Raw genomic sequence first — 22,402 nt, 5'->3', positions numbered from 1 at the left:
CTACGAACCTGTTCTTTCAAGGGGAGTGTAACCCCGTGCAGAACAGGGTGAGCATCCACCATCTGGGCAGAGAAGGCACTCACTAACAGCGTCTCGGTCTTGTCTGGATTAAGCTTCAGTCTGTTAGCTCCCATCCAATCCATTATCGCGGCCAGGCAACGTTAACAGCCTCACCTGAGGAAGATGAAAAGGAGAAATAGAGTTGCGTGTCATCAGCGTACTGGTGACAACTCACTCCAAAACTCCTGATGACTGCACGCAGCGGCTTCATATAGATGTTGAAAAGCATGGGGGACAGTACCGATCCCTGTGGGACTATGAAGGATGCTGTAAGATACACGATTTGGGAATAACTTTGGACAGTTCCCAAACAGGAAAAAGGAAACCATGCAATGCGTATGTGGTATGATACCTGCAGAGCTTTCATACGTGTGAATCGGGGATGGGTAATTGCCTGCAATTCCTTGCGGCTTGGCACATCTGTTCAGGTGAAACACCCCCCCCCCAACCTCACTGCTGCATGAGGGGGAGGCAAGAAACGCTTAAGGTAGTTGTATAATGAATGGGTAACCTGAGATTTCCTACCCTGGTATAAATATTCTATTTAAAATTTAATATGGTCCAGTGACCAAACTGTTAAAAGAATTTCCTCACCTTGACTTAAACCAGTCCACTTTGCCATGTACTCCTGAAAACAAAATGCTACTTTCCCATAGAGATGATAAAAAAGCAACCCCCTCAACTTCAAATCGCTCATATGGCTGGGTGAGTGAATGCTTCTTCCAAGACAATAAAGTAGCTTAGAGAACCAGGCACAAAACATGACTGTTGCCAGCCACAAAGATTACTTTTTAAGATAAAGCAACTTACAAAGTGATGTACCTTGATACTATTTAAATTGTCTGGAAATAGTCTGAAATGTAACTAGTTTGACAAGTATGTTTCAGTCAGTTCATGTTTTCTGGGCATAGTTCAGACTAGTACAATATACATGCTGGGGGGAAAGATGGAACACAAAAGTCAGTCTGTACAGCATTCTAGAAATATTTCCACTAAGGGGGTGGTTTAACCTTTTTTGGCACCAGCCCCACATCGGCCCTTCACCCCAATCCACCAGGGACTCCGTACCAATAGGAGGTATGGTCACACCCACACGTAGCAACTGTAACCCCTGGCCTAGTGTTGGCAACTCATTGCATGAAGATGAACATCTCCCAATGGCTCTTCAATCTCCTGTTAGCTGCCTGTGAGGGTTCAATGATCTTGAAAGGGAGAAGGTACAACTGCTATTCTGGCGAGAGCAAAGGGCTCCCCTAACCTGGACAATATGACTGGCTTGCTGGAACGCCAGCTGAACGTACTTGCCTTCTGTTACCTGACAGGATTGCTGCTGCAGGAGAAGTGGGTTTTTTCCCATTAGCCACTACATACGGCTGAATTTTTTGTCATATGCTACTGTGGTGCTGCAGGCAAGATCAGTAGGTGGTCTAGGGGGGCAGACCCAGGTTCTGCAGTTAAGCTGGTCCAATCCTGCTTTCCATAGGATATGTTCTGCATATGGATTAAATAAATAGGGTGATAAAATACACCCTTGTCTCACACCCTTTCCGATGAGGAACCAATTGGTTTTTCCATATCCTGTCCTTACAGTAGCCTCTTGTCCAGAGTATAGGTTGCGCATCAGGACAATCGGATGCTGTGGCACCCCCATTTCTTTTAAAGCCTTCCATAGTTTTTCATGATCTACACAGTCAAAGGCTTTGCTGTAATCTATAAAGCACAGGGTGATTTCCTTCTGAAATTCCTTGCTCCGTTCCATTATCCAACGTATGTTTGCGATATGATCTCTGGTGCCTCCTCCCTTTCTAAATCCAGCTTGGACGTCTGGCATTTCTCACTTCATATATGGTAAGAGCCTTTGCTGTAAAATCTTGAGCATTACTTGCATGGGATATTAAGGCAATAGTTTGATAATTACTGCATTCCATGAGATCCCCTTTCTTTGGAATTGGGATGTATATGGAACACTTCCCGTCTGTAGGCCATTGTTTAGTTTTCCATATTTCTTGACAGATTTTAGTCAAAATTTGGACAGATTCAGTCTCAGTAGCTTGTAGCAACTATTGATATGCCATTTATTCCTGGTGATTTGTTTCTTCCAAGTATTTTAACAGTAGTTTGCACCTCGCATTCTAAAATTTCTGGTTCTTCATCATTCGGTTCCTCCATGAATAAATCTGTCTTCCTTGCATCTCTTTATAAAAGATAAAATAAAAGGAAGATAGAAGCAATACACTGAAGAACTCTATAAGTGTATTGCTTCCATCTTTTATTTTATCTCAGTCAGTGTGTTCCCGTTGATTATTCCGCATCACTACTCTTGGTTTGAATTTCCCTTTCTCTAATCTTTTGGGATAGGGCTCTTGCTCTACCCTTTTTGTTGTCCTCTTCTATGCAATAGCTATTGTAATAGTTCTCTATGTACTAGTTGCTGTATTGTTGCATTTAGGGTTCTGACCGTGTTTCTACTTTTGCTTTCCTTTTCTTTAACCATTTTAAGAGTTTCATCAGTCAGCCGTTCACCTCTCCTTTTAACTAGAGGTATTGTCTTTCTGCACTCTTCCTTGATGTCTCTGACTTCAATCTATAGTTCTTCTGGTTCTCTGTCAACTAAGTTTAAAGCTTCAAACCTGTTCCTTATTTGATCTTTATATTCTTCTGGGATGTTATTTTAAGTTGTATTTTGGCATTATGATTGCGTTCTTCTTCTTTAGCTTTACTCTGATTTTTGATATTACCAATTCATGATCTGTACCGCAATAGCTATGCAATAGCTATTGTAATAGTTCTCTATGTACTAGTTGCTGTATTGTTGCATTTAGGGTTCTGACCGTGTTTCTACTTTTGCTTTCCTTCTCTTTAACCATTTTAAGAGTTTCATCAGTCAGCCGTTCACCTCTCCTTTTAACTAGAGGTATTGTCTTTCTGCACTCTTCCTTGATGTCTCTGACTTCAATCTATAGTTCTTCTGGTTCTCTGTCAACTAAGTTTAAAGCTTCAAACCTGTTCCTTATTTGATCTTTATATTCTTCTGGGATGTTATTTTAAGTTGTATTTTGGCATTATGATTGCGTTCTTCTTCTTTAGCTTTACTCTGATTTTTGATATTACCAATTCATGATCTGTACCGCAGTCTGCTCCTGGTCTTGTTTTCACAGAAAGTATGGAACTACTTCTGCTACCAATTATATACTCAATTTGATTCCCATGTTGACCATTTGGTGATGTCCATGTGTAGTCGTCTTTTCTGTTGCTCAAGAAATGTATTTGCAATCAACAAATTATTGGCTTCACAGAATTCAGTGTCTTTCTCCTACTTCATCTCCTAATCCCCATTTTCCCCCAATTCTCTGTTCCCTACTTTTGCATTTCAATCCCCCATTATTATTATCAGCACATCTTGTTTTGGTGTGTGATCAATTTCTTCCTGTACTTCTGCATAAAATCTTTCCAATCCCTCTTCTGCATTTGCCATTGGAGTGTAGACTTGGATGATGGTTATATGTTAATAGGTTTCCCATGAAATCTCATCGATATCACTCGCTCAGACTTTGTGTTATAGCTCCTAATTGCTTTTGCTACATCACTTCTCACTATTAAAACCCATTTTTTTTATTTTCTCATTTGCTGCATAAAAGATTTTGTAGATATACAAAATTGAATACAAAATACAAATTGAAAGTGTCCCATTCCCGTCCATTTTAATTCACTCAGACCAAGTATTGTAATATTAATATGTTCCAATTCTTTCTTGACAATTTCTAACTTTCCCTCGTTCATGCTTCTCACATTCCATGTTCCTATTGTGTACGTTGTGCAACTCTGGGCTCTCCTTTTACATCTGTGCACTTCAGCCTCTGGGCTTCCTTTCAGCTTTGACCCAGTGTTATCATTAGTCACAGTGCTACTTGCATTTGTTGTTCCCCCAGTAGCTCGTGTTGCATTTTGGATACTCTGTTCATAGGGTTTTCATGGTAAGAGGTATTGCGCTGGTTTACCATTGCCTTCCTCTGAGTCTGGATGCATCTTAGTGGGGTGTCTCAGGTTTGAGCATTCTGCCTTGGGTGCCCCTGCTAGGAGTCTGGCCTCTTGGTCTAGACTCGTGACGGCATTGCTCTCAGCTTCTTCAACACTCTCAAACCCCCTCACCACATTAAAGTATGCATTCCAGAGGTCTTGGGCTCTACAAGGTCTATTACAGCATGTTATACAATGGCTGAAAGCTGTGGAAAAACGAACTGATCCTAGGTTTATGCCTTCAGCCTGAAACAACATCCCTGTAACAGAAGGAATGTTACAATGAAAGTGAACTGGATTGTGAAAGCCCTGCACTCCTACCGGGAGGAAGGGTGGGATATAAATCTAATAATAATTCAATAAATCTTAATGGCAAATGGTTATCTATGGGCAAGTGTGCTAATTCTACAGGAAGAATGACAGGACAAAACCTGAAGAAGGTACAAGAAAAATGACCACATTCCTTTTCTCAAGTATCAGGAATGGTGTATTGCAGGGGTCCCCACACTGTGATCTGTGGCCCTCTGCATGCCCACGTTAAACATTCATATTGACTGATTGCATTTTTATTGCTTTTAGTTCTTATACTGTGGTTTGTTGTGTTACACTCTGAATTCTATGGGATGCAAAATGTAATACAATGAAATAAAATACAAGAAATAAAAGCAGTAAGAATACAGTTAATCACACAGCATCTAGCACAGTGCAATTACTACAACAGGCAGAAAAATAATGAAGTGGTCCACCCAGACCATCAGCAATCTTCAAGTGGGGGAAAAGTTTGGGAACCACTGGTGTATAGTATCAGTAAAGCTCAACTGAGTGGGACAGTTACAGTGCTAGAATGTCATGGACCCAGGCTGTATTTTATTATGAAAAACGTATACAAGACGCTGCATCAAAAAGAAACAATTTTGCTCTGCTGTTGGATATTTTGAGTTAGCTGAGCTGTTGCATCACCACCGCACAGAGGCCGATCAACTGTAAGAACTCATCAGAACCGTCTGCCAAGCATTTGTCTGCCTCCTGCAAAACAAACATTAGGGGTGGTCAAGATTTTCCAGGTTCAGTGATAGCCCTATCATGCAGCCAGAGAACAAGAGATGTTTTACAAATCTCCTTCTCCCCCCAATACATTAGTTTTTCAAGCTATTTAGGGAGGTTCAAATCAAAAGTAGTTTGACCTCTCCCCTCCCCAGATAGACGCTACTATCTTTTTTTATCTTTTTGTACACCGCCCAGAGAGCCTTCAGGCTTAGGGCGGTATATAAATTAAATTAATTAAATAATAAATAAATAAATAAATACAACTTATACAAGCCACAATTTTCACAAAATTGGAAGAATACAATATATTTTGAGTTGACAGATCTCTATGTGATCCTCATTTGATAGAGGAATCCCTGTTAAAATTTAAATTGGTGCTCCTCAGCCGTTTTTCAGGCAGACCAACAAGACTGGTCTACAGTTATTGTCTCCCAACTTTTCTCCCACCTGGAGAAAAACAAGTCCAGAAAGCTGAGAATTACCAGCTACTTCCTTTCTGTTTCTCTGTAGCAGGTGACAGAAGCACACCTAAGTAGTCTCAGTGGTCTATGTCTTTTCACCTTGTCCAAACGGGGAATGAGGCGCCCTGTTAATCACTACAGAAATGCAACACGATACTAAAACCTACTTACTTTCCTCCTATATTCAACTAAGCGTAGAGGGTGACTTATAGCTCAGGCAAGTTGAATTGGGGTGACAACTGACATTTGCAACAGCTATTTCTCTTCAGGCCCTCGAAACTACCTATTACCATAAAAGGAGACCTGCCTCATACTAGAGGGAGAGAGAGAGAGAGAGAGAGGAGACAGAAGCCACTAAAAAGGGAACAAAACAGACTTACAGCAAGTTTCTCTGCAATAACAGATTTCTGCTTGTCACTCAGATCTCTCTCAACAATAATATCATGAAGCTGGTTTATAAGCTGAGTAGCTGCATAACCTTCATTGATCAGATTCTAGACATATAGGGGGAAACAAATATTGAAAGCAGCTAGCATATAACAGTTTTAAACTAAGATGTTACTGATTTACACTACAAACACTTCATCAATACAGAGTGAAAGTACTTGACTTAAATCGTAAAAACCCAGAAGACACAAAGCTCAGCTTATTGTTTGCTCCCCACCATGTGCCCACAAGGTCTATTGTGATACACAGTTTCCTGAAATAGGGAATAACTGTATTACAAAATACAAGCATGCTACATAATGCCAATTCAGAACTGGCAGCTTAAATGGGATTTGTCTAACACCCAGAGGATTATTTGATGGTTCAAACAATAGAGGGCTATCTCATTTTATTGTACACAAGTACTGTACTACTGTTTAATGAGAGATTTTAAACACAAATCAGATAATTATTTGTGAAGTCTGGGTGACAACCAGAGGCCGCCCCTCATTTAGTATTATGGTATGGGTGTGACATGCTTCTTGAGAGACTAGGTGCTTCGTGAAAATTTTGCACTGCTGGAAAAGACTTAAGAAATTACAATCTACTAATGTAATTTTTAAGAAGATCTTCACATTGTATCCAGTCCATCTCTATTGTAAGGAAGGATATTCAACACTGTAAAAGCAGGAACTGACAGTCTGCGGGCAACTCTAACCTCAGAGCAGTTGTAGTTGGCCCTTGGTGATCCTAGCAAGCTTTAACCAGGTTGTGATAAAAATTTGGGCATTCCAGCTTTTAAAGGTCTAAACCACCATGTTATTCACAAGCTGATATCTTATATGCCTAGCCAAAGAAAAGACCAGGTTTTCATACTACAGAAAGATCCATTTATATTCATCCTCCATTTGCCATTTATGCTTCAGATGACTAGCAAAGTCTGCCAAGAGGCTTGAAATGTCAGGAGGATATGGGGTTATGAAATGGGCCACACTAGAAGTCCACTGGAGATGGGAGCCTGTTTACAGTTTTTGGTTACATGTTGCGATAAGGACACTCCTCTTGTAGAGCTATCTGCAGACATGTAGGGCAGGGATGTGGCACCTCTTTCAACAAGAGAGCCAAATTCCCTTCTGGGCAACCTCCCAAGGGGGTGGGCACATATCAGTGGGGGGGGAGCGGCAAAAGTAGGCAAAGCAATGAATACACATTTTATCTTTGCACATAGGGTTCTACATACATACACATTTCTTTCCTCCATCCAGATAAAATGGAAATGGACTGTGTGATTATTATTATTAGTGTATATATGGTAAGTGCTGTTTGTATAGGAGATACATGGTAAGTGGAATGAAAGAGGAGGGGGGAGTGAATGGGCAGTAGAATGCTGGATGATTGGCTGAATGTTTAAAATGGCTGACAGTATAAATGGGTGGATGTGAGGTGGAAGGTGGATGTGAGGTGCAGTGTGGACGTTAGAGGGTTGTTTGGTGGGTTTATGAGAGGAGAGTGTGGAGTTCGGATTAATACTAAGACCAGTACCTCAGGAATAGATGTAACCATATGCTTAAGTGCCTTTATAAAGAAATCTTGTTATCTTTGTTATTTAATAAATATATTTGGTTTACCAAAGGCCTGATCCTTGGCTGGGGTTTCACAGACCAGAAGGGAGGGTAAGGTAAATACCAAGGCTGAAGGTTAACAAATGGTGGCAGCGGGAAAGGGAAGAATAACACCACAAGTATTCAGAGCAAATCAGAAATATATGTATCTGCATTGATACAAAGGGAGTGGGACAGCTTGAGCACGCAGTCACAGAGGTAACCTGATTGAGAGAGACTCAGGCAGAGTCTCTGGGAATACTGGTTATAGGACGTGACTGGTGGTGCTGCCTAGCAGGGGGATCTGTTGAGATCTGTGCTAGAGCGGGGAGAGAAACCATAAAAAGGACAGTCCGGACTGGTGGAGTCCCTGGTGGTGCCTAGTGACAGGCAGTAACCACGAGCAGGTAGGAACCTGACAGGGAGAGCCAGGGAAGGGCGTCACAGACTGCCTTCAAGTCGATCCCAACTTATGATGACCCTATGAATAGGCTTTTCATGGTAAGTAGTATTCAGAGGTGGTTAATCTTTGCCTTCCTCTGAGGCTGAGAGGCAGTGACCCTAGTCTCCCAGGTCGCAGTCGAACACTCCAACCACTACACCACACTGGCTCTCCCATCCAGACAAGCAAGAGGTATTACCGGGGTCAAGGACAGTGCTAGTTAGGCAAACACACTTAAGGGTATGAGGGAGGGCCAGTGATGCATGTGGCCTGGGGAAGGTCCGAAAGGCCAGGTAAGAGGCTTGAGGCTACCAACCCCTGATATAAGGGAACAAAGAAACATGAGTGAAAGGGTGCAGTATTCCCAGACAGCTGGGAAGACTAGAGACTAGCCCAGTAAATAAAGAAGGAGAGGTGTGGGTGGACCTGCATGGCTTATCAAAGAGGTGAGGGGAGGTCAAAAGAACATGAGGTTCTAGTAAACCCAGGCACTCTATCCATAGTCTATTTTTTTCTCTGGGTGTCTCTTGATCATAACTACTCAGAGGTAGACCAGGAAAATAGTTGTAGGAGGGAATGGATGATTGGTAGATGGAAATGTGAAGCACCACACATACAATTAACTGTTTGCATGTGCTTTCAGAACCCGCCCCTATTAAATTATTCATACAATATGCTTAAGGTTTAACATTAGTCAATGCTACAAGACAGCGCAAAAACACTCCAAAGAAACTGGTTGCACAAATTGTTACAGTACAAACTGAGCTGGACAGTTTTACCTCTAGAGATTTTTGTAACCAGGGAATACTACTACTCCCTCCTTGGGAGTGCTTTCCCACTTAAGGTCACAGGGAATAAATGTCAGGGAGTTCATGTTACACTTACACCATGGCTAGCTTAAAGGCAAGCAGTTTTTAGTTTCAATATGCTTACATAACCACTATCACCTCATCTCACAGCATGTTCAACCTACTAACACAAAGAAAATTAAACATTTAAAAAATCTTCTAAATTTAAAAAGCAAGCTACCTTTGTTACAGTTTCCAGTTTTTCAAATGAACCACTCTGACAGGCAGCTAATAGTCCATCTAACATTTCTTGAGGGACAATCTAAAACAGAAAGTTGCATAAGTAAAGACACAGATATGTTGCCTTCTCATTGATATGCCAAAACTTTTTTTTTAATATTAATGCAAGCCCAGATGCATAGGCAAAAGTCTAGAAGCCATCACCAGTATACTCTTATTTTCCATGGCTCTTCTCCAATAGTCACTTCAGCTAACACTTTTTGATTTACACACCTTTTTAATGTAGAAAAATAGCCATATGGCAACTACCATACCACTGGTATTTTTCTCCGGTGCTATTCACAGCACCATGCAGAATCCTTTTGCCTCAAAGTTAATGAGTCAACCCTTAGGATTGGGCAAGGAATATGTGTGTGGAAGCAGTAGAAGTAGATTAGCAAGCAGCATATATAGCTGCATTATTTGTCAGTAACATTTCACTCCATGGCCGGCCTCATTTTCCTCCCAAGTAATGCTCAACTGCTTTCAATGTTCTACGGCTCTTAAAGGGTAATGAGTATGCTCAGGCCTCATTGGGGCATTTTTGGTGTTTTCCACTGAATGTTTTTTTCTACGTACTGGGAGTCCTCCCATACTATATGCAGAAACCACGATATATTGCAGATTTGGGGGGGGGGAGCACACACAACGATCAAGCTCCCTATTTGAAGGAATGATTATAAATATTGCAGTTTTGAGGTGGTGGGCAGCAGCAACAACACGGGAGGCAGCTAAGCGGCTGAGGCAGGGCAGCAGCCTGATCAGGGGGGAGGCCACTAAGCTGCCTAAACGGAGCAGCAGCAAGTGCCTGGGAGGCTGTATTGGAAGTTGCCTGGGTGTGTTTGGGAGTCCATCTGTGAGAGAGTTCGTGTGTGGAAGAGTCCATACTTGAGGGGAGGGAGGGAGAGAGAATATCCATGTGTGCGCATGACAGAGTTTAGGAGCCCCTGGGTGGGGGTCTGTGTCTGCCGGCGAGCCTCTGGCTGCATGTGTACACTCCCCTTTGGGAGCTCCTGACTGCGTGCGCACACGTGTCCCTTTGAGAGTCCCTGGCTGCATGGTTGTGTGCACACATGCACGTTTGGGAGTCCCTGGCTAGGTGTATGCACATGTGTTTGGGAGTCCCTGGGTGTGTACACTTGGGAGCCTGGGCGGGGGAGTCCCTGTGTGTGGGGCTGGGATGCAAACGTGCAGAGGCAAAGCCCTTAAATACTTTTAAATCCTTCTGAAATGATGTGCGAGTTAATTCTTTAACCTATTTATTTTGTAGGGCTAACCCAGGGGTTCCCAACCTTTCTGGGCCTGAGGGCACTTTTGAAAATCCAAGCAACTGTTGGGGGCACCACAAAATACCAATTTTACAGAAGAAAAACTGGCAATACCCCCCCTCCAGTAAGCCACCTATACCCCCAGCCCACCAACAAATAAATCAGACAAAAGCAGCAGGTAACCCCCCCCCAAATAACAAACAAAAAACTTCAATTTAAAAAATAAAAATGAGAGGGGCAGAGAGGCTTGTTTGGCAGCAAGGCACTGTGGCAGTGTGTTGTTGGGCACTGTGGTACCACAACTGCCACACTGGGGACCCCAGAGCTGACATAAGGATTGATGCACTACCACAAGCTACTAAAACCAAGCTAAAACCTACCACCACAAGCTCACAGACTGGGTTATATTTCACTGCACTGAAGCACTGTACATGTGCAAGATATAATCCAGTAATATCAGACTGATATAATAGCATCTACCTAGTAAATAATATGTAAGAAAAGTCAGTTGGACTTAGCAGAAGTTTAAGCATAAAGTGAAAGGATTTTACTGAAAAACCTTTTCCTTTTTGAATCAGAGCTCCTAGTTCAAAGGTTTATATGGAATACATTTTTATATGCTTCATTTCACACCCCTGTTAACTTTGGTATTCATGGCAAGCCATGAAACAAATGAGCCACTGCTGAAAACAGAGCTTTGAAGAAAAAAACACCATTTTACATCAGCAAACACAGAACAGACCACCTTACAAATATGAACTAGACTTACCGCTGCAATTTCAGCTACAATTTTCTCAGTGACCTCTTTCCCGCCAGTTAGTCGTGTAGCACTTTGAAGTAGCGTGATTGCTTTTCTCAAGTCTCCTTCTGATGCGTGAACAAGGTAAGAGATTGCCTGTGCAACGCAGGAAGAAATAGTACTTTACAAGGAAACCAAAGTAAAGAATGATGAGCAGAGATGGGCAGCAGAGATCCTTTTTTGAAGCATCATCTTCTCGTCCAACAGCAGATATGATATCTTAGCCAGCTGAGTAGAAAGACTAGCACATTCAGGGGGAGAACAGGACATGTTCCCCAAATAAAAATTATTTGTCACATGTAGTTACAAGTTTTCCTTCTCCATTACAAACCAGCAGATGTTCTAATGACCACAATATAAGGGGTGTGATCTGTCCCCTTGCCTTTTTTCTAGCACTATCAGATCTCTATATCAAACAAGAATACTATTCTAGGAACATGAGAGTAAACTTTAAGCTTAATCTCACAAGTTTGAGCTAGAACAGAATGTTTTCATACCAGTCCTTTCCAAGTTTATTGTGGAGGTTTTCCCTCTCCCCTTGCTATTACTACGTGCGAGTTCTCTCACTACTGCCAGAGAGGCCTTATGCAGTACAGTGTGACTGCATCTGCCAGGATTGGTATAAACGGGCAGGCACAATTTGCTCCAGACATAAAGCCCTGTGACATTGGCAGCATGAGTTTGCAGCATTCCTGAATGGCAGCAGAGTGGCATGTGAGCCTGGATATCACACAGAGACAGGCTTAAGCTCATCCTCTCTCTCCAACACTGTAGTCTACACCCTGGCTTAATGAAGTAAGGCCACGAAAATTGTTTATGTACTGTCCTACTCACTAGAATGGCACTATTCTGTACTTTGCACTTGACTTACGACACACTCACCAGAAATACTGACTACCATTGACCTAGCACAGAAATTCCTTTACTATGCTTAATTATTTTGACTTGTTTCCTAGAGCCACTGACCCTTCTGTGAAATGTGGGTAATTATTATACTATGCAGGTAGCTCAGCGTTGACCCAGAAAAATACACTGAGCAAATGCATCAGTTTCTTTTCACAGGATTAAAAACAATGAATCTTTGGATGAACAGAAAAACTACCTCACTGCTAAGAGTCACATTCTCCTTTTCAGCAATGTCAAGAAGTCTCTGCTGTTGGATTTTGTCTGAAAGGGGCTTGAAACGAAATTTAGAGCATCGAGATGTTATGGGTTCAATTATCCTGTCAGAAGGAGAAAGCGAAACAATTACAAGAAGAATCCATTATCTCCAGTTTCTGTAGAACAAGACAATATACAGTAGGGCCCCACTCATACGGCAGGTTAGGTTCCAGACCCCCGCCGAAAAGCGAATCAGCTGTAGCGCAGGGGTCTGGAACCTAACCCGCTGATTGCACCAGAGGAGGAGAAGATCAGCTGTAGCGCTCTACAGCTGATCTTCCCCTCCTCCGGCACGATCAGCTGGAGTGCGGGGAGCTCCAGCCCCCCTCCAGCTGATCGCCCCGCTGGCGCCGTATTAACGGAATGTCAAAAAGCAGGGTGCCGAGAAGCGGGGCCCTAGTGTAGTTTACACCCCTTCCTACTCTTAGCAGAAAAACCAAGTTAGCAATACATCAATTATGTTACATTTCTCATTTTTCACAAGTGGAATCTAAGCAAACATTTAAAACACAAGCTTTTTATCAAAGGATCTTGTAGAGAAAAGCAGGGTACTAAACCTTTTTCCAATAAACAATAAATAAGAAAGCATAATAAAAACCCATACATACCGGCTGATGTAATTACAAATAAGGCAGAAGCGCGTTGTTTTGGATTCTCTTTCCATTGTGCGCCTTAAAGCTGCTTGGGCTGCTGAGGTCATAGAATCTGCTTCATCCAAGATTATAATCTTAAAAGGGGGACACGGCTTGCCACTAAACACACACCCATTGCCAAAACACACATTAACAACTTAAGGAACTAGCGCAAGTTATGTTTTATGTAGCACATACTGGCAAATCCAACAAACTATGATATAAGCATTGCATAGACGCCTAGATTAGTTCGAGATCTGAAAGATGTTTTAATATTTCAGAACTTTTCTTGCAAGGAGGACATGCATCTCAGAGGACTGTGGCACACCCTGTTCCAAGTTCTTACTTGTACTTTCAATTATTTTCTAGAAACAAGTTCAATTCCTTTTGTATATGAGCTTCTTACAAAACAAAGATGTGGCACATGCATGGCTTAATCTTAAGACTTGGAATGTTCTTTTTAAAATGGGGAGAATGTCAAATTGGAACTCCCCTGTTGCTCTGCCCCAAGCAAAGGGCTGGACTAGCTGGCTTTCAGGGCACAGCAATCAGAGGAGAAGGAAAGGAGCATAAAGTATGATATGGAGGACAGCTGATCCGAAGAGGTAATGTGACCAACGATTTTTCAAAAGAGTGAGAAGCAGACACCTGCCAGGGTGTCAGGTCAAGTCACTTAAAATGCTAACCCACCCTTGTCCTATCTCACAGTACAATACGAGAGGGTCCCCATGTGCCAATTGTCCATTATGAGATCAATGGGGCAATCTTCTTTTCTCTGCCAGCTTTTTGTTTCATGTGGGCTCCTTTATTTAAATAATTTAAACCATGCAGGTCCCATGTAATCCCTCCCCCCCCCAATGATCTTTACATTCCTGAATTAAGGGCAAAAGCCAATTGTTTTAGTTACATTTGGGAAGACTCAAATAAGGTCAGAATTATATAGGATACTCCTTACTGTGTAAGCTACTGACGTGTATCTGGCAATTTTTAATTAATTTATAGAGTTTTTTTGAGAGGTGGGGTCTTTTTTTTTACATTTTACACACTTTAACTGAAAAATACATACAAAAGGAAAACCCCACTGATTATTAGAATGCAAATTAATATGAGAAGGGACCACTGCATGGGGCAAGTACATTCAGGACTGGCCAAGACAATTTTCTGCCTGGGGTGAAAGACAAGATAATGCCCCTCACACTATTCCAGTGATCTTCAATCATGGGATCCCTCATGTTGTAGACTACAACTCCCATCATCCCCAGCCAAATAGCCATGGTTCAGCCAACTCCTGAGTAGCTGACAGATCGAACAAAGAACATAAAATGTCAAGAACCCCAATGATAAGCTATTCAGGGTGCTATAGAAGACCAGTACATTCAGCATTAGAAAGACATACGATTTCACTCTTTCCATAAATGCCCTATCAGGCACAGTAGGGCAAGATGGGTGCAGCTGGTGAAGGATAAATTCCCTCAGAATGTAGTGATGCTCTGATGACTCACTGGGGCATGTACTTTAAAGCCTGAAAGCCATCTCGCAATGCTGACTCATGGCTTATTTTAGCATTACAAATGTAACCCATATAAAATTGAAAAGGAGAGAAACACAATCCTACAGAGTGGCTTTGATCATTGTGCTTACTCTGAACGACTTCCTGACACTGTCAGCTGAGCAAAACGCTTCACTTTCTCTCGAATGACTTGTATTCCCCGTTCATCAGATGCATTTAACTCAAGGACTCTCTGCCGGAACAGTTCAGGCCTATTTATCACAACAGAAATATAGCCAAGTTTAAATATATTTGTTACATGTAGCTGTTAATCTGGCTTCACATACTGAATTCTGGAAGTTGGTTTTCCTTAGTTAAAGTAAGGATTTCTCATTCCATTTGTTTGGGGAGCCTGGATCACAGATTCATTATTTAAATTTATTAATCACTTCTTATAAAGCATCCCAAAGCAATTAGACAATAAAAACATTTATAAAAACAACTTTTAGTCCAATACAGATACAGACTGGGATAAAAATCTCACTTTAAAAGGCCTTAGTTCTGTTTTTCCTGCATTAAATACCTATGCCAGCCCTGGTGCCCTCCAGACATTTTGGACTACAACTCCCATCAGCAGCTGCCAACATAGCCATCTGCCTGGGGATGATAGGAGTTGTAGTCAAAATGTCTGGAGCGCACCAGCCAGGCAAAGGTTACACTAGTTTCATCAGTCATCCAGTGAGGCCTTTCTCTCTTTTTAACTAGAGGTATGGTCTTTTTGAATTCCTCCCTGATGTCTTTGACTTCACTCCTTAGTTCTTCTGGTTCTCTGTCAACTAAGTTTAAAGCCTCAAATCTGTTCCTTAACTGATTTTTATATTCTTCCTCTCCTTCCTCATAGAGTCCCCTCACACTCCCCAAAGAGGAAGTGGAAGTCCTGTTGCACGAGCACAAGTACACTCACACAACACTGGATTCCACTCTTTCATTTCAGATACAGATAAATGTAAACTTTGGTGTAAGGAAACTCAAGGCAAGTCAAAAGAATGTTGGCCATGTAGCTCATCATAGGCTAGAAAGCAATCTTTCAAATATATATATATCCAGTTACTGGATTTTTTAAATTCCTTTCTCTATTCTCTCACAGAATATCCCCCCCACCAAAAAAAATTGAATGGCTTTACTGTTCGTAGTTAGAGACGTTTTAAGAAGGTAACCTCAAAGATATCTATGAACTAGAGCAGCACACATATTTAGAGACACAGGCTGCATTCACGTGTGCGAAATTAAGCTCATGACTTAGCTGTGACAACAAAATGAGCAGAAATAAGCACTGAACTTTGGAAGCTTTCACTTTTGGATTAGCCACAGTTTATCATGTCATTCAGATGTGGTTAATCTTACCTGTGGTTAGTTTAAACAAGCCAGCTTCAATAACTGTCCCTTGAAATTGGTCTATTAAGTGTTAACTCCAGTTTGTCAGTCCAGGTACCACACCAAACTACAAGTTAAGCATCTAAACTTTTCCTCCCTACTGTGCTGGAAGAAGGGAGAGGCACACAAGCCCAAGGCTCATTCTGCCTAGTTTCTGCTCGTTTCTCGTGACGTGCAAATGTGGCCACTATCAAGTCACTGAAAGTGCTAGAGGATTGTCGGACTGAAAAGAGACACTTGAATGCCATTCAACTCCAGGACTTACCCATAGAGTTCTCTGGCTGCTGCTAAAATAGTAGATGTTTTTCCAGTTCCAGGTGGGCCATAGAACAAGAGATTGGGAAGCTGCAACAGCAGGAGGTTACATACAGTATTTCATAAGTAAATATTTTGGTGGAACAAGAATGTTCAGACAATGTTATCCTTGTGCATTTGTTTTATTACACATGAGCATCTTTGCTACAACTCAACCCTGTGACAGACTTTGCAAATAACAGACATGTAAAACTGCTGGTGTAGATTTTAATCTAACATTTATAGGGCTTTTATCAGTTTAAGATGCTATCTTTATGCTTTAGTTTTTAAAAATTCTGTAATCTGCCTAAGACAGAAGGAAATGGGTGGAACAGAAGTTCCAGATGATAATATCTTAAATACCAGAGAGATGCATACTAGTGTTGGACAATGGACCAGTCAAAAAAAGGATTTGGTCAATCAACTGACTGGTCAAATGTTCTAATAAAATTAATGCTTTAAAAACAACATGATTGATACTTAAGCTAATTGCAAAAACAAGTTAACTTATTGTGAATAAATGATACTAAGTTTTTAAAACTTTTAAATGAATTGCTACGATGCTTATAATAATGCTTAAGCAAGGCTTCTATTAACTGTTGTGAATTCTTTCTTTCTTTGGCTTTATTGGGGAACACTAGGTAATCCTCACAGTGGTATCTTCTGTGTTTTACTTCAACCGTTTCCTTCAGTTCTTTTAATAGTAACTGTTCCTGCTAGAGCCAAATCCCTCACAGGAACATTACAGAACAAACAGCCAGATCACATAGAGGGGGGAGTACTCCCTAGTTCTTTCAGCTAGCAAGACTTTTGCTGCAGAGGGCTACTTGTATCCATGTTCAGAGATGTCTGCAGTAGAGCAGGTGGTTGGTAGAAGCTTTACTATGCAGCTAGGTTTCCCCACTCCCACTTAAATGCTGCAAAGCTAGAGGGACAAGAAGCCCTCATAAAATTGCTGACAAAAGGACACTATAATAAAACTATAATAAGCTGCTACCTACACAACAGCAGTTTTTGGTTTTATGGAATACTGGACTGCCAGCAAATAAAAATGTAGTCAATTGACAATATTTGACAGGCATGTCAACCCTAATACATACCAGCTAATGAGCACTTAAAAATTCAGGCTAGAATCCAAAGAGCTAGTTTAGCCATGTCCAAGCACTAAGGTCTGCCTAGCGGGATTTTTAATCTTTTCACGTTCAACCACAGAGCGATTACAAGCTGTTTTTTCAAAGTATTCTCCACCCCCCTTTTTTAACAATATCATGCTTGTATTTTTGATATCTCTATATCTTGTTTCAGATTACTGCAAAAGATTCAAAAAGAATGCCAATCATCTGTTTTAAGATCATGAACACTGGTGCTCCAAGGAACGCAAACCCAAAGGTCCCCTTGGGTGTGCCAAGAACTCACAACTCAGTTCTTTGGATTCTAGTTTGATTTTTTTGTTTTTGTTACAAGTGGATGAAGATATAGCAGGAATAATACATTATTCTGCAGGATGTGTTGTTGACAGGCAAGCAAAATTTCAGATGAAACAGCTACTGTCCTGCTACTTTCCACGTCGTTTAGATAGTTTGGTAGACAGTGCTGGGAAGGAGTCAGTGGTCGTGGTGCACGTTGGCACCAACGACATGGGGAAATGCAGCCGTGAGGTCCTGGAAGCAAAATTTAGGTTGCTAGGTAGGATGCTGAAAGCCAGGACCTCCAAGGTGGCTTTTTCTGAAATGCTACCGGTTCCACGCGCAGGCCCAGCCAGACAGGCCCAGCTTTGCAGTCTCAATGCGTGGATGAGACGATGGTGTCGGGTGGAAGGGTTTGGATTTGTTAGGCACTGGGGAACATTTTGGGACAAGCCGGGCCTGTACAAAAGGGACGGGCTCCACTTGAACCAGAATGGAACCAGACTGCTGGCACTTAAAATTAAAAAGGTGGCAGAGCAGCTTTTAAACTGACTGAGGGGGGAAACCCAACAGGAGCTGAGAAAGGTCCGGTTCGGAATAAACCTCCCTCCTGGGATAAAAACCAAAGAAATGATGAAATTTTAAAAGGAGTAGGCCTAGAAGTAGGCATTGTGAGAGCAGGGGCACAGGATATAAATTCAGAAGAGCAAAATTACCACAGGCATAACCACAAGTGCCAAAGACACTTGAAGAGAGACACTGCTTACAAGTGCCTGTACGCTAATGCTAGGAGCCTGCGAACCAAGATGGGAGAACTGGAGTGCTTGGTCTTAGAGGAGAGCATTGATATAGTGAGCATAACGGAGACCTGGTGGAATGGAGAAAACCAGTGGGATACGGTTATCCCTGGATATAAACTATATCGGAAGGACAGGGAAGGACGTATTGGTGGCGGAGTCGCTCTATACGTGAAAGAAGGCATTGAATCCAGCAAGCTCAAAACCCCAAAAGAGGCAGACTCCTCCACAGAATCGTTGTGGGTGGTGATACCATGCCCCAGGAGGGACTTAATACTGGGAACGATCTATCGTCCCCCTGATCAAAATGCTCAGGGAGACCTTGAGATGAGATATGAAATTGAGGAAGCATCCAAACTAGGAAATGTGGTAGTAATGGGTGACTTCAACTACCCGGACATAGACTGGCTGCATATGTGTTCCAGTCATGACAAAGAAGCAAAGTTTCTAGATATTCTAAATGACTATTCCCTAGATCAGTTGGTCATGGAACCGACCAGAGGGACGGCAACCCTGAACTTAATCCTCAGTGGGGACCGGGACCTGGTGCAAGATGTAAGTGTTGTTGAACCGATTGGGAGCAGTGACCACAGTGCTATTAAATTAAACATACATGTAACTGGTCAATTGCCAAGAAAATCCAACACGGTCACATTTGACTTCAAAAGAGGAAACTTCACAAAAATGAGGGGATTGGTAAAAAGAAAGCTGAAAAACAAAGTCCAGAGGGTCACATCACTCGAAAATGCTTGGAAGTTGTTTAAAAACACTATATTAGAAGCTCAACTGGAGTGCATACCGCAGATCAGAAAAGGTACCGCCAGGGCCAAGAAGATGCCAGCATGGTTAACGAGCAAAGTCAAGGAAGCTCTAAGAGGCAAAAAGTCTTCCTTCAAAAAATGGAAGTCTTGTCCGAATGAAGAAAATAAAAAAGAACACAAACTCTGGCAAAAGAAATGCAAGAAGACAATAAGGGATGCTAAAAAAGAATTTGAGGAGCACACTGCTAAGAACATAAAAACCAACAACAAAAAATTCTATAAATACATTCAAAGCAGGAGACCATCTAGGGAGACAATTGGACCCTTGGATGATAAGGGAGTCAAAGGTGTACTAAAGAACGATAAGGAGATTGCAGAGAAGCTAAATGAATTCTTTGCATCTGTCTTCACAGTGGAAGATATAGGGCAGATCCCTGAACCTGAACTAACATTTGCAGGAAGGGATTCTGAGGAACTGAGACAAATAGTGGTAACGAGAGAGGAAGTTCTAAGCTTAATGGACAATATAAAAACTGACAAATCACCAGGCCCGGATCGCATCCAGCCGAGAGTTCTCAAAGAACTCAAATGTGAAATTGCTGATCTGCTAACTAAAATATGTAACTTGTCCCTTGGGTCCTCCTCCGTGCCTGAGGACTGGAAAGTGGCAAATGTAACGCCAATCTTCAAAAAGGGATCCAGAGGGGGTCCCAGAAATTACAGGCCAGTTAGCTTAACTTCTGTCCCTGGAAAACTGATAGAAAGTATTATTAAAGCTAGATTAACTAAGCACATAGAAGAACAAGCCTTGCTGAAGCACAGCCAGCATGGCTTCTGCAAGGGAAAGTCCTGTCTCAGTAACCTATTAGAATTCTTTGAGAGTGTCAACAAGCATATAGATAGAGGTGATCCAGTGGACATAGTGTACTTAGACTTTCAAAAAGCGTTTGACAAGGTACCTCACCAAAGGCTTCTGAGGAAGCTTAGCAGTCATGGAATAAGAGGAGAGGTCCTCTTGTGGATAAGAAATTGGTTAAGAAGCAGAAAGCAGAGAGTAGGAATAAACGGACAGTTCTCCCAATGGAGGGCTGTAGAAAGTGGAGTCCCTCAAGGATCGGTATTGGGACCTGTACTTTTCAACTTGTTCATTAATGACCTAGAATTAGGAGTGAGCAGTGAAGTGGCCAAGTTTGCTGATGACACTAAATTGTTCAGGGTTGTTAAAACAAAAAGGGATTGCGAAGAGCTCCAAAAAGACCTCTCCAAACTGAGTGAATGGGCGGAAAAATGGCAAATGCAATTCAATATAAACAAGTGTAAAATTATGCATATTGGAGCAAACAATCTGAATTTCACATATACGCTCATGGGGTCTGAACTGGCGGTGACCGACCAGCAAAGAGACCTCGGGGTTGTAGTGGTCAGCACGATGAAAATGTCGACCCAGTGTGCGGCAGCTGTGAAAAAGGCAAATTCCATGCTAGCAATAATTAGGAAAGGTATTGAAAATAAAACAGCCGATATCATAATGCCGTTGTATAAATCTATGGTGCGGCCACATTTGGAATACTGTGTACAGTTCTGGTCGCCTCATCTCAAAAAGGATATTCTAGAGTTGGAAAAGGTTCAGAAGAGGGCAACCAGAATGATCAAGGGGATGGAGCGACTCCCTTACAAGGAAAGGTTGCAGCATTTGGGGCTTTTTAGTTTAGAGAAAAGGCGGGTCAGAGGAGACATGATAGAAGTGTATAAAATTATGCATGGCATTGAGAAAGTGGATAGAGAAAAGTTCTTCTCCCTCTCTCATAATACTAGAACTCGTGGACATTCAAAGAAGCTGAATGTTGGAAGATTCAGGACAGACAAAAGGAAGTACTTCTTTACTCAGCGCATAGTTAAACTGTGGAATTTGCTCCCACAAGATGCAGTAATGGCCACCAGCTTGGACGGCTTTAAAAGAAGATTAGACAAATTCATGGAGTACAGGGCTATCAATGGCTACTAGCCATGATGGCTGTGCTCTGCCACCCTAGTCAGAGGCAGCATGCTTCTGAAAACCAGTTGCCGGAAGCCTCAGGAGGGGAGAGTGTTCTTGCACTGGGGTCCTGCTTGCGGGCTTCCCCCAGGCACCTGGTTGGCCACTGTGAGAACAGGATGCTGGACTAGATGGGCCACTGGCCTGATCCAGCAGGCTCTTCTTATGTTCTTATGTTCTTATCCTGAACATCTGAGCTTTTATGGAAAACCTACACTTACCTATCAATATATTAATACCACAGGCATAGATGTTACATTTAACCAGCACCTACACTAATGTCTGACAAAGTGTGTCCTAATCCTTTATCTAACTTAATGGTTGTATTTTTAGCAAAGCTGTAATATGACCAAGCCATGCTATTTCTGACCGTTGCCAGTGATGAAGTTATGATACCTGTAGACAGCCTATTCTGATTTTGAGATTACATTTACGTGGAAATTTACAGGCCATGGTGCAGTGTAGACTTTTCTATACAAAAAGCAGATTCTAACAAGATGCAGACTAATTTCAAGACACTGGTAAATTGACTACCTATTATTTAATGACAATCAAATATCCTGTGTAATATGCAGAATCATAATAAAATCAACAAACTTTAGGTACCAAAGAGATTGACATGGCCAATGGCATTTTTCAAGGCCAGATTAAAGTAGCTGCAGACCCTGCAGCTCCAACAAGGCACCCTGTTTTTTAACATGTGAAATGTTTGCTGTTGTACAGTTCCTCTTCTTTGAAATTAACCACATACAAAACAGTTAGTGGCCCCACACACAACAGAATCAGCTCCAAGCCTTAGCACTTGGCATCCCCTCCATGGGCAGGCATCCGGGCGAGATGGAATGGATAATAATAATAATAATAATAATAATAATAAATTTAATTTCTTCGTCGCCTATCTGGCCAATGGCCACTCTAGGCAACTTACAAAATTATTAAAATACAATTAATAAAATACAGTAATACAATAAAAACAATAGATCTGCAACAACAATATTAAAACTGGGTAGGAGGCATTACAATTATATCGATTAACCCTCCCCGGATACCCCGAAGGCCTGCTGAAAAAGCCAGGTCTTTAAGGCTTTCCGAAATACATTTAGGGAAGAGGCATGCCGGAGATCTTGTGGGAGGGAGTTCCAAAGAGTGGGGGCCGCCACTGAGAATGCCCTCTCTCTTGTACCCGCCAATCTGGCTGTTTTTGT

General features: G+C 41.8%; 1 protein-coding gene across 4 annotated transcripts in view; it reads right to left on the bottom strand.

The window, feature by feature from the left end:
- Positions 1-4,924: 4,924 nt before the first annotated feature.
- Positions 4,925-22,402, bottom strand: part of RFC4 (replication factor C subunit 4) — a 27,939-nt gene continuing 10,461 nt past the window's right edge. For 3 of the 4 annotated variants that reach the window (XM_061637412.1, XM_061637411.1, XM_061637413.1), the window contains exons 4-11: positions 16,170-16,249; positions 14,623-14,742; positions 12,958-13,101; positions 12,291-12,411; positions 11,159-11,284; positions 9,084-9,164; positions 5,966-6,079; positions 4,925-5,103 (exon numbers count right to left, since the gene is read on the bottom strand). In XM_061637412.1, the coding sequence (XP_061493396.1) occupies positions 5,017-5,103; positions 5,966-6,079; positions 9,084-9,164; positions 11,159-11,284; positions 12,291-12,411; positions 12,958-13,101; positions 14,623-14,742; positions 16,170-16,249 (873 nt within the window). In that variant the 3' untranslated portion in view covers positions 4,925-5,016. The remainder of the gene's footprint in view (positions 5,104-5,965; positions 6,080-9,083; positions 9,165-11,158; positions 11,285-12,290; positions 12,412-12,957; positions 13,102-14,622; positions 14,743-16,169; positions 16,250-22,402) is intronic. The other variant, XM_061637414.1, reaches the window with a different exon arrangement.

This window comes from Rhineura floridana, chromosome 7, assembly GCF_030035675.1.
Source record: "Rhineura floridana isolate rRhiFlo1 chromosome 7, rRhiFlo1.hap2, whole genome shotgun sequence".
Lineage (NCBI taxonomy): Eukaryota > Metazoa > Chordata > Lepidosauria > Squamata > Rhineuridae > Rhineura > Rhineura floridana.
This window is presented reverse-complemented; position numbering and strand designations above follow the sequence as displayed.